We start from the raw sequence: 13,888 nt of genomic DNA on the forward strand, positions 1-13,888 counted from the left end.
TCTCTTCGTTTACTATTAACTCTGGGGGATACTTGGCCATGGACGTGGGACGTGGGGTTAGATTTTGTCAGGCTATAACACACATTTGTTAACAATTGCTGAGGATACTGAGGTTTAATTAGTAGATACATATTTGAATACCATCATTACTCGGCTAACGTCTAGTTAATCATCGTTATTAGATTTGCATTATTATTCAGTCATTATCACAGTTCTTTTTGGCTATTTAGCTTGTTATTCTTATCATCATTATTATTTAGTTAACAATACATAAAAGAATAGAGTAGTTTATAGTTAACGTCATCGATAATTTCCAAAACCAAAAAAGTTGAAATATCTTTTTCAGAGTTATAAATGAGAAGATTTATAAATAAATAGATATATTTTCAAATATTATTTGAACTTACTTTTCGGGTACATAGATATCATAGGGCAAGTCTCGGACACAACGTTGCCTCAGTATACCTTCCCACAATTGGACACCAATAATGCCGAAAATAAAGAAGACGAAAAAACACAGCAGCAAAACATTGCCCAACATGGGCAAGGTGTCCAATAGCAGCATTACCAAAATACGCATGCCTAGATTGTTTTGCAAAATTCACATTTGATGGTTACAATTAGTTACAATAAATATCGGTTTAATGGAAAAATTGTCATAAAATCTATGCTACTCCCAACTGTTTTTACTTACTTGGTATTCGATTAATGGCCCTCAGAGGCCTCAACACTCGTATTGTTCGTATGGCGGTTAAATTCAAATTCTCCACATGCATAACATATTCCAGCAGGCCAGCCAAGACAATGAAAAAATCCAAACGATTCCATGAGTCAGCCAAATAGGTTGTTTTGCCATAGATTCCCATAGCGACCATTTTAATGCACATTTCCAAGGCGAAGAAGGCAAATATGATATCATCGAATGTCTGCGACAGGATGACATTTCAATAAAATCGAAAAATAAAGATTATTGAATGGAAAAAATGAAGAATGCAAGGCAACTAGAATTCCTTCTAACAAATTTACGTGACGCATCAATTGTTACTATCAAAACTTAAGCATACGCCCTGAGTTCTAAATAATATTAGTTATACGCTCTCATACCTACAAATGCTTTCTTTACAGTAAAACTGTCTATTACAGTATTAATGACTCATTTGAACTCTCAAATATATGCAAATCACTAGAGCTTTCTCAAAAAGCGTGGTGTTCTAAAGTATCATCTACATATACGACTGTCCCAAAAATCCATTTTTGTTGAAATGCTCACCCTCTAATTTTATTTTCATTTGATCCCAAAATTTCGAACATGACATTTTATGGCAATCAGTTTAACGTGCCCCTGACCGATCTGGTGAATTTTCACTTCATCGCTGTGACGATTTGAACATCTTAAGGGGCGCTTCGCGTTTCTGATTCTTGGGATTGCACTTTGATTTAAAATGCGAATTCTTTGGCTAGAAGCCAATTTTTTGACATCTTAATTTTTTCTTTTTTTCTTCATAATACGATAATAAACAACAAAAACAAAGTTTGTTCGTACTCAATTTGCATTTACCGTTAGACGTGAAGTTGTCAAGATTGGGATTTATTTATTGTGTTTTTAATAGAGCTGCACGTGCATTATTTTGTGATAATTTATTTAGTAATAACACCACAATAAGATAAAAAATAATAATTAAAAAACAAGTGAGCAAAGGCTATAGTCGGGACGGGGCCGACCATGTGATACCCTACACCACTACCCCTGTGCATAAGGTTTTAACTGGTACACATTTCTTTTAGGGAATATAATCCGACTACCACCAAAAATAATATGCCTCTTTCTCTCTGGGACCCACATAAGCAAATAAAATTTCGTGACCATCCTGTAGCTTGATTGTAAAAAATGGAAGAATTGGATGCATTACCGACTATTGTGGTATCTCCCTTGTTTGACCACATTCGCCAACCTGCTTTACGCCAATGTAAAGGTAATATTATCTTCTTCCATTGACAGGTTTTGCCGTTGGAATACCCCTACTAAAAGCCAATATATTCACAAAGAATAAAACTTTGAATTTGTCTCCAAATGAGTTTTTGACCATTTCGACCCCTAAATATTATCCGACCATCATTAAAATCAGTAGGCTTCTTCCTCTGTGGGACCCCCATTAACCCCTACAATTTCGTGACGATCCGATCAAAATTGCAACCTGTGGCGTGATTACAAAATAATCGGAAAATGGGATGCATTATTGACTATTGCCATATCTCTGCTATTTGACCACCTACGACAACCTAATTTACATCGCTGAAAAGGTGATATTTTCTATTTTCCTTGCCAGGTTTTGCTTTTGATATACCTCTTAAAGAAACAGAGATATTGGCTTTGAAATAAAACGTTGACCTTTCTCCAAATAAGTGTTTGCCCATTCCTACCCCTGAATATTATCCGACCATCATCAAAATCAATACGCTTCTTTCCCTTTGGGACCCCTATTAACCCCCAGCATTTCGTGACGATCCGATCAAAATTGCGACCTGTAGCGTGATTACAAAAAAATCGGGAAATGGGATGCATTATCGAATATTGCCATATCTCTGCTATTTGACCACCTACGACAACCTAATTTACATCGCTGAAAAGGTGATATTTTCTACTTTCCTGGCTAGGTTTTACTTTTGATATACCTCTTAAAGAAACAGAGATATTGGCTTTGAAATAAAATGTTGACTTTTCTCCAAATAAGTGTTTGCCCATTCCGACCCCTAAATATTATCCGACCATCACCAAAATCAATAGGCTTCTTCATCTATGAGACCCCCATTAACCTTAAAATTTTCGTGACGATCCGATCAAAATTGCGACCTGTAGCGTGATTTCCAAAAAAATAGAAAAATGGGATGTATTACCGACTATTGCGATATCTCCGTTATTTGGTTACCTACGCCGACCTAGTTTGCATCATTGTAAAGACGGGATCTTCTACTTTCATAGTCAGGCTTTGCTTTTGGACAATTTTCAACCAAAGCTGTGATATTCGTCAATATAATTAAAATCGCAAAAAATAATATTGGGGTTTTATTTGCTACTATTGTGATATCTTCGTTGTTTGATCACCTACGAGCACCTACTTTTCATCATTCGAAAGGTGATATTTTCTGCTTTCATTGTCAGGTTTTATTTTTGGTATACCCCATATAGAAGCTGAGATATTCGCTTTGGAAAAAAACGTTGTCTTTTTATCCACCTAAGTTTTTTCCCCTTTCCGACCCCTAAATATTATCCGACCATCACCAAAATCAATAGGCTTCTTCCCCTCCGGGACCCCCATCAACATCCAAAATTTCGTGACGATCCGATCTAAATTGCGACCTGTAGCGTGATTACAAGGTTTAGATGGACAGACGGACAGACGGACAGACGGACAGACGGACGGACGGACGGACTGACGGACGGACACACATAGCCAGATCGACTCAGCTCGTCGAGACATTCATTTTGGTATATACAAGTATGGGTCTACGACCATTATTTCGATGCGTTACAAACTTTTTGGCCAAAACCAACTTATAATACCCTCCCCACATAGTGGTGTAGGGTATAATTAAGTTACAGTGTTTTATTTATAAATGCACTTAAAACTAGAAAATACTTTTTCATGAGGGAATCTCTCAAATAAAACGCTAGCATTTGAATTAAAAAGTGTGACAATGTTAAACGGCAAGCGTTTTATTTGAGAGATTCCATCATGATTCCACTAAACGGACACCAAAGCAAGTTAAATAAAACACTGTAAAAATGAAAAAGAATAAAACTCAAATATGTAAAAGATAGATAAAAGAAAGTACACGGTGCTCTTGAATCAAATTTAAATGGAATGTGCTTACACCTGGGAAGTTTTTGCGGATTCTGAAACTACAATGTTCATAGATGAGAAAAATCAAAAAACAAAAAAAAAAAAAATTGCAGGAGCGCTTTTTAAATAAATCGCAAGTTGACATTTTTAAGAGTTGTTTAGGTTTTTGCGATTTTGCTTGGAAACTGCAAGTCCTATCAAAATGGAAATAAAGAAAATGTTGTAGCTATCAAAATTCTCTACAAGATTGACCTTAATGATATTTTCGTAGGTTTTACAACTTGTGATATATAGAATTTGAAATTGGGACAATTCAAATTCAATTCAATTCTGTTTCGTCTCCTTATAAAACAATGTCATGACTGCAATTTCCCAACTTAAACTTATATAACTAAAAATTTGGTACAAATAAGGAAAAATTACATAAGCCAGTCTTGTAGAGAATTTTCACAGCTATAAGATTTTTTCTGGACCCATGCCGATAAGACTTGCCGTATTCAAGCAAAATCGCGAAACCCTAACAAAAAACCTAAAAATGTAAACTGAGCTTCTTTATCTCAAAAATGGTACAACCTGAGAACAAATCATAAACGTCAATCCTGTAGAGAATTTTCACAACTACAACATTTTCTTTAGCTCCATTTCGATTGGACTTGCGGTTTCCAAGCAAAATCGTGAAACCTAAATCATGATTTATTTAAAAATCCCTACAGCGATTTTTTCTTGTTTTTGGATTTTTCTCATCTATGAACATTGCTGTTTCAGAATTCACAAAAACTTTCCCTGTGTAAGCGGTTTTCATTAAAAATTAGTTAAGGCGCACCCTTCATGACATTGTTTTATAAGGGGGCGATACAGTCAGTGCATTGTCCCAATTCGAACTCCAATATCTCAAAAATGGTAAAAGCTACGAAAAAACTGTTAAGGTCGATCTTGTAGGGAATTTTCATAGGTACAACATTTTCTTCAGTCTCATTTTGATAGGACTTGCGGTTTCTAAGCAAAATCGTGAAAACCTAAACAACCCCTAAAAATGTCAACTTGAATCGCGATTTATTTAAAAAGCGCTCCGGCAATTTTTTTTGTTTTTTGATTTTTCTCATCTACGAGCATTGTAGTTTCAGAATCCGCAAAAACTTCAAAGGTGTAAGCACCTTCCATTTAAATTTGATTCAAGAGCACCATGAGTAGTTTTATTTTCCAAAAAGTTCGGAACAAACATTTGAAGAACGAAGTTATCAACACATTTCTGGAAACCCCTTAAATTATTATTTTTTCTTTAATTTCAAAAATTGTTTTAGACCGAAATAATGTGTGTTCTTTAATAAAAGTTTGAACTTGCGATTCGATGCGACAAATGAAGCATAATTCTTTTCTCAAGGTACATAAGTATATAAAATTCAGAACTATTTGATGTTTGGGTGGTACAATTTCGAACCGATTTTCCTGATAATATGCAATTTGTACTTTGAGTGACCAGAGAACTTCTCTACCAAACACAGTCGATATAGGTCCACGTTTGGATATAGCCCACGTAAAAGGTTACCTCAAATTAAAGGTATTTTGAAGGTTTCTGCCGCATTTTTAACCCGATTCTGCTGAAATTCTACATTTTGACATCTTCGTACCAAAAATTATCAACATAGCACAAAATTTTAGTTTAGACCACATACATTTGGATCACCCTGTTCAATGTATTTTGATGGTTTTTTGAATTTTGGCTGAAAATAATTCTGAATCAATATTTTGTGGCAAGTATTATGAATAATAATAAATAACAATACAAAAATTACATAGAAATAGCCTTGGCCAGGAAAATGGGATTTTGGACCATATTGGATTGTACTGATTAAAAAAGTCCACTATACCATACGTCTACAGTGAAAATCGAGCGTCCACATTTTGACTTGCATTTTTATAAACTTAGCTTTTATGCTAGCGAGGGTATAAACACTTTCATACGGACAGCGAAATAACGCTTGGATTCTATTCAACAATGTCCGTCTGTCTGCCTGGTTGGTTGGAGCGCATGATAACTCTGTATCAGCCGATTCTGTCCAAAAGTTGGCCTTCGCAATAATTTGTTCCCCACAAAAGTTAAAAACTGTTCGGAAAACTGGTGCGCACGATAACTCTTGAAGAGAGTAAAATAATTTGTCCTTACTTTGTAATTGTTCCACAAACATCCCAGATGGAACAAGGGACACTTCTTTCATATCAATGAGTGCACCCCGGTTCATATTAGCTCAATGATATGGGATCTACTGTTTATTGCCCAGTCCGAACGGCGTGTCCTAAGACACCACTTGTAGAGAAGTTTTACAAGGCTGAAATACTCAGGAAATGTCGCCAACATCACTGAGGGGTATTTTGCCACCGTTGAAAATTTGATGTTGCCTGGCCTGGGAATCGAACCCACGACCTTTAGCGTGCAAGGTGGGTGTGCATACCATTGCACCACGGTGGCACCCGTACTTTACATATCGTGCAATTTCTACCAGACATATATAAGGTTCCAATATGGACTCTATCGATCCACTCCTTCTGGTAGCTCCCACACAAAATTTCGGAAAAGTTCAGTTTAAGACCTGCTCTCGAATCGCTTTGATTTTTGTTGCAGGCACTTGTATTCGCTGTCTCCATTACGACGATACAACTTTTTTTCAGGGGTAAGTCCATACTTCCTGACAAAATAGCCCGAAAGCTGTAAACAACCCCTATGGTACAATAGTTTAAATTTGTAGATGGGTAATATAATTCTCGAAGGCAAAAACCGAGATGGTCCATACATTGTACATCGTAGTATTTCTGCAAATCTTAGATAAAGTTCGAATATGGACTATATCGGTCCACACCTTCGGGTACCTTCCACATAAAATTTCAGAAAAGTGCAGTTTAAGAGCTACTCTCAAATCGCTTTATTTTGAGATCTTCTCTTTAATCGTTTTGATTTCTTTGCAGGCACTTGTATTCGCTGGCTCCATTACGAGAGTACAAGTTTTTTAGGTGCAAGTCCATACATCCTGAGAAAAAATCCCAAAAGCTGTGGCACGATAACTCTCAAACGGATCAGTCGATTCGGTCCAAAGTTTGGCCTTCGTAATATTTTGACAAAACTTTATATAAGTTCGAGATGAGCCATATCGGTAAACTCCTTCGGGTACGCACTATATCTGTTAACGGAGCAACCGATTCGGCCCAAACTTGGAATCTTCTAACATTTTGTCCACTACAGTTGGAAATGATGCATATCGGTCTTCGAAAATGATGCATATCGGTATTTTCCTTAGGGTACCTCCCCCACAAAAGTTAAACATTTATGGTTAGGTCGAATTTACGATCTGTTCGAATAGTCTTTGGTAGTTTATTCCGATGCTGCTCCTTGTGGTCCTGTATATAGCGATATTAAGTTTTTCATGCGCAAGTCCATGATTCCTGACGTAGTGGTCCAAAACCTCTAAGTTATGCCGTTATACAAACTGAAATGACTGCAGGGCGCGCTACATATCGAAAAGAGATGACTCTCAAAATAAGTTCCAATTCCAAAATGGACCATGGACCTTCTGCTACAACTTTTGAGTTTCAGTCCAAATATACTTATGGGGATTTCTGAGTGAAATCGGACACTTTTTCAAGATGAGGTTTTTGATTTCCTTTATTTTTTGCTGTGGTGATGCTGTTGACTAACAAAACATTTTAGTATATTTTCAGATTTTTTTTGACTAACGGTTCCAGAGATATCGCGCCTTGAAAAAGTCAAATTCTGTACAAACTACATGCAATGAAATACTAATAACTTCTTTAATATTGGTCCAAATTGAAAAAAATATTGTTTTGTATGTTTTGTTGTTTTATCAGCTATTAAATGAAAAATACCGAAAAAAATTGCACAGTGGGCTTGGATTCTATTTTCGCGATTTAATATTTAAAATCAATTTTTAAAGATGTTCGACCCCTTCGATTTTCTTTAAATTTTTTTGTATTAAACTACGTTCAATTACACAAATTTTAAGTCCTATGTGGTAATGGGATTCGGACGATTACTATTTTTTCTGAATTTTTTTAAAATTTGTCAATACAATTTTTCCTTAATACCTTTGTCCAAAATTTATTATTTTATTAAAAAAATTAAAAGTTTCATTTATAAATATTTGTTTTGATTTTTAATACTTTTTTTTTTGGAAAATTTTTTAAATTTTCTTGGGATCATATTTCGTTTTTATACCCTACACCACTATGTGGGGAGGGTATTATAAGTTGGTTTTGGCCAAAAAGTTTGTAACGCATCGAAATAATGGTCGTAGACCCATACTTGTATATACCAAAATGAATGTCTCGACGAGCTGAGTCGATCTGGCTATGTGTGTCCGTCCGTCAGTCCGTCCGTCCGTCCGTCTGTCCGTCTGTCCGTCTGTCCATCTAAACCTTGTAATCACGCTACAGGTCGCAATTTAGATCGGATCGTCACGAAATTTTGGATGTTGATGGGGGTCCCGGAGGGGAAGAAGCCTATTGATTTTGGTGATGGTCGGATAATATTTAGGGGTCGGAAAGGGGAAAAAACTTAGGTGGATAAAAAGACAACGTTTTTTTCCAAAGCGAATATCTCAGCTTCTATATGGGGTATACCAAAAATAAAACCTGACAATGAAAGCAGAAAATATCACCTTTCGAATGATGAAAAGTAGGTGCTCGTAGGTGATCAAACAACGAAGATATCACAATAGTAGCAAATAAAACCCCAATATTATTTTTTGCGATTTTAATTATATTGACGAATATCACAGCTTTGGTTGAAAATTGTCCAAAAGCAAAGCCTGACTATGAAAGTAGAAGATCCCGTCTTTACAATGATGCAAACTAGGTCGGCGTAGGTAACCAAATAACGGAGATATCGCAATAGTCGGTAATACATCCCATTTTTCTATTTTTTTGGAAATCACGCTACAGGTCGCAATTTTGATCGGATCGTCACGAAAATTTTAAGGTTAATGGGGGTCTCATAGATGAAGAAGCCTATTGATTTTGGTGATGGTCGGATAATATTTAGGGGTCGGAATGGGCAAACACTTATTTGGAGAAAAGTCAACATTTTATTTCAAAGCCAATATCTCTGTTTCTTTAAGAGGTATATCAAAAGTAAAACCTAGCCAGGAAAGTAGAAAATATCACCTTTTCAGCGATGTAAATTAGGTTGTCGTAGGTGGTCAAATAGCAGAGATATGGCAATATTCGATAATGCATCCCATTTCCCGATTTTTTTGTAATCACGCTACAGGTCGCAATTTTGATCGGATCGTCACGAAATGCTGGGGGTTAATAGGGGTCCCAAAGGGAAAGAAGCGTATTGATTTTGATGATGGTCGGATAATATTCAGGGGTAGGAATGGGCAAACACTTATTTGGAGAAAGGTCAACGTTTTATTTCAAAGCCAATATCTCTGTTTCTTTAAGAGGTATATCAAAAGCAAAACCTGGCAAGGAAAATAGAAAATATCACCTTTTCAGCGATGTAAATTAGGTTGTCGTAGGTGGTCAAATAGCAGAGATATGGCAATAGTCAATAATGCATCCCATTTTCCGATTATTTTGTAATCACGCCACAGGTTGCAATTTTGATCGGATCGTCACGAAATTGTAGGGGTTAATGGGGGTCCCACAGAGGAAGCAGCCTACTGATTTTAATGATGGTCGGATAATATTTAGGGGTCGAAATGGTCAAAAACTCATTTGGAGACAAATTCAAAGTTTTATTCTTTGTGAATATATTGGCTTTTAGTAGGGGTATTCCAACGGCAAAACCTGTCAATGGAAGAAGATAATATTACCTTTACATTGGCGTAAAGCAGGTTGGCGAATGTGGTCAAACAAGGGAGATACCACAATAGTCGGTAATGCATCCAATTCTTCCATTTTTTACAATCAAGCTACAGGATGGTCACGAAATTTTATTTGCTTATGTGGGTCCCAGAGAGAAAGAGGCATATTATTTTTGGTGGTAGTCGGATTATATTCCCTAAAAGAAATGTGTACCAGTTAAAACCTTATGCACAGGGGTAGTGGTGTAGGGTATCACATGGTCGGCCCCGTCCCGACTATAGCCTTTGCTCACTTGTTTTTTTTTTGGATATTTTGGCTTGTAACCAAACAATTGAAATTTTTGTTCCAAAACTAAGACAGAAGGAGCCAAGACAACATCTAAGAACTCGCTAGTACATCTCAAAAGCTTTGGAACGCTATTGCCATTGCTGTGGTTCCTCCTGGTGATCATAATAATCTTCGAAAAGTTCCCACAAACACAATCGGAACTCATGCAAGATGCTCTAGTCAAACTATCGAGATGGGCACACAACAATGGTCTTAAACCAAACAACGTCCAAAGAGCGGTAGCACTACCACTTGATCTTCATCCATTGAAGGTCGTAGTGCTGGAACTGGCGATCGGGAATACATCTGTGGTTGGGGGTAATCAGTGATTACTTATCACCATGACTGAACTTCGACCAGATTAATGTATAGCGATGGCTCCGAGATGTAATATAGCCATGGCTTCGAGATGGAAATGGGAACAGTAGCAGGCTTCTGCAGCGATACCCTCAACATACGGCTTTCATACAGGTTGAACAAAAATTTTAGTGTCTTCCAAGCCGAGATCTTTGCAATAAATAATGACGCAGAACTGATAGGCAACAGGAAAATGGGCATAGTTTGACCGGTAACTATCCACGTGAATAGTTAGCGGCCCATAAATCACTCAGGTGCCACACTATCAACTCTGCGGCGGTTTTAGATTGCAAGAACGCTAAAATAGCGAATAAAATGCCGCATTGCGGATCGAAGTCAACCGATATGAAAGTTGAAAACTCAATCAAGCCACCCTTCTCCCATTTCATGCTGAAGTTGAAACAAGGATATCGGGATGAGGCTTCAAGGCTATTTGGCAAATCGTCTCCAAGGAAAGATCCTCATCTCTTCTTTCCATGAAGAAATCTTACCTGATACTAACGGTGGGAATAATCACAGGTCACTGCAGAATAAGATCAGTGTCCTGCAAATGCGACAGAAATTATATTGCTGACTACTACAGGTTATCCGAGGATAAAGAAGATACCAAATCATTCAGACACGTATTATGTCGCTGCGCTGTACTCACGGCCCGAAGACTGCAAATAATAGGTGAACACACGATCCAATCGCTGTCAACAATCTCCATAACCGAGCCATCGATTCTACTCTCCCTGCCCAGTTCTGAAGTGGCTGCAGCGATAACGGTTCCACCCGATTTCAGGTATTTTGAGGATTTTTCCTTCATTTTTAGACAGAACTACCTCTACCTAGGTCAATGTGGTGGTACAGCCTTCATATATCGGTACATTCACGCATTTTGAAGATGTTGGCTACTTTTTTTGACCGAACTAGCGGTAGTTTTACATTAGAGGTACCCAGTGGCCACAAAATTTCTCCACCAAAAATTGTCAACATAGGTCAATGTTTTGACATATCCCCTATATAATGGTACCTTCCGATTTTAGATATTTTGAGAATTTTAGCTACATGTTTTGACCTAACTAGTTTTAATTTTGCATCAGAGGTTTCCATTGGTCACACAAATTCTACACCAAAAATTATAGTCATAGGTCCAAATTTTGGTATAAGCCCCGTATAGCGGTACATTCCGATTTTAGGTAATTTGGGAATTTTAGATACATTTTTTGGCCGAGCTAGGTGTAATTTTACATTTGAGTTTCCCACTTCTCACAAAAAATTCCACCAATAATTGTAGACATAGGTCCAAGTTTTTTATTAGTCCCCATATAACGGTAACACCGATTTTACGTATTTTGGGGGATTTAAGATACCTTTTTGGGGGATTTTAGATGCCTACATGTAATTCGACATTTGAGGTTCCCAGAGGTCACAAACTTCTCCACCAAAAATCCTAGACATAGTTATATATTTTCGCATAGCCCCCATATAACTTTACCTTGCGGTATTAGGTATATAAGGATTTTGGCTACATTTTTTGTAATTGAACATTCGAAGTTCCCAGTACTGACAAAACTTCTTGCCCAAAAATTGTCAACGTGGTCCTATGTTTTGATATAGCCTTCATATAACGGTGCCTCCCGATTTTAGGATATTATATACATTTTTTGACCGAACTAGAAGTTATTAAAAATTTTAATTTTCAAGACTTTAGGATTTAGAAGTTATTTTACATTTGAGGTTGCCAGTGACCACAAAATTGCTCCACCATAAATAGTCAACATGGGTCCATGTTTGGGCATAGTCCCCTAATAACGGTACACTCCGAGGTACATTACAAAACAGTTAGACATAGGCCCACGTTTTTGTATAGACCCCATATAACAGTACCTTCCGATTTTAGGTATTTTGGAGGTTGTACACGTATCGTCCAAATATAATCACTCTATCAAGGTATTTCGGTTTCAGAATGGGTAGAAAACATCAATGCCTCAATAGTATTTAACCTTGTTTATAATAAAGTGATATTCTACTACCCCTAGGAATAAAACTAGACATGCCGGAAGAGCTTAGAACTTTTATAGAAGAAAGGAAACTAATTGTGGAGATGAAAAAAAATTTCATACAATTTTTGAACATTTTTCTTCAAAGATTCTAATTTAGTTCATTACCTTCCCGTAAGTCTTTAAAAATTAAAATACTCAGTTATAAAGACGGAGCAACTTTTCATAATTTGGCTTAGTACTCAATAGTTTTGATTTAATTTAGCAGAATACTTCTTAAAATTGTAATTGACATAGACACGCTTCAGGTTTTCTCCCGGAGCTCTTAAGCATCCTAAGAAAGACAGTAAACATACAGAAATTTTTGTTGACTTCCTTGGTGTCGTATGACTAATTTTAATTTCTGGGTACATCATAACATATGAGTGATTAAGCTGAATTAAATATCAATCATACGTCACATGTTTGTTGACACATGTAACTTTATTGTCGTCGGAGCACAACAATAAAACAATTGTTATTACCGCTACTTGACTTCTTCTGTGTGTATGTGTACTCGTATGTGATGATTACATTATAACAGAAGACAAACATTTGTTCATTACATCCCTCTTTTCGGTAGTACGTTTTACATTACATTAAATTACAAACGTACGTTTACAACCAACCCCCACTCCTGCATGTCAGTATTGTCAAAATCTAAACAGTTTGTTATAGCATCATTGTATGTTTTTTTGTTTGTCTGTCTGTCTATCTGCCTGAATGTTTATGGCATCCATAAGCTTTTCTGATGCCATTAAAATACAATGTTTTATAGATAGACTATCAGCTACGAATGTGTTTTATATGAAAAGAGCTACAGACCTACATAACCTAAAGTACCTAACTTCTTATTATTGCTACCGTTGTTGTTACTGTTGTTATGAGAAACGTGCTCTATTATTGTTTTCTCTATAGTCCCGTAAAAATTGCACATTGGCCCATACATCATGACGACTTTACGCCATATCTAACGTGTCACAACAATGAAATATAAATCCTGCCACAAGTAAAATGTCATAGGATCTTTTAAGCATTGGAATAGGGTCGGCAGCACGAGTAGAGTATTCGCTGTAATTATGTGAGCACTAACTTTGTCACAGGATAATTTGTTGAAATGACTTGGCGAATATCAGAAAACCAATAGAATAAAATAGAGATATGACAGAGAGATAGGACAATATGAAATGAAATACAATACCAGACGGATGAATAGAGTGATAAGGTAAATGTGGAGAAAATGACAAACAAAAGGAATATACTTTAATCTTTGACATTGGTAGACTTTCTTACAGCTTTAATGATATTTGGGCTAAAAAAATATTGAAAGTTTCCGTAAATTTGTTGTATATTGTAGTTTGTGAGCTGGTGATAATGGGTGGCGTATGATTTATATTAATTAAATAAAGCTATGGTGCGTATGTTTAATTGTAGTAAACAAAATATAAACCATACGCCGCACGGTATGCTAAATTATATTATTTAAATTCATGGCAAAGCAATGTTTTAAAATATGAG

The 13,888-nt window shown here is 36.4% G+C and overlaps 1 protein-coding gene across 8 annotated transcripts in view; it reads right to left on the reverse strand.

The window, feature by feature from the left end:
- Positions 1-13,888, reverse strand: part of Ca-alpha1T (Ca[2+]-channel protein alpha[[1]] subunit T) — a 257,504-nt gene that overhangs the window by 76,827 nt on the left and 166,789 nt on the right. For all 8 annotated transcript variants that reach the window (XM_073979063.1, XM_073979060.1, XM_073979062.1 and 5 more), the window contains exons 5-6: positions 695-926; positions 408-582 (exon numbers count right to left, since the gene is read on the reverse strand). In XM_073979063.1, coding sequence (XP_073835164.1) covers positions 408-582; positions 695-926 — 407 coding nt within the window. The remainder of the gene's footprint in view (positions 1-407; positions 583-694; positions 927-13,888) is intronic.

The sequence above is a fragment of the Musca autumnalis genome, unplaced genomic scaffold, assembly GCF_047663935.1.
Source record: "Musca autumnalis isolate F117 unplaced genomic scaffold, ASM4766393v1 scaffold_3, whole genome shotgun sequence".
Taxonomy (NCBI): domain Eukaryota; kingdom Metazoa; phylum Arthropoda; class Insecta; order Diptera; family Muscidae; genus Musca; species Musca autumnalis.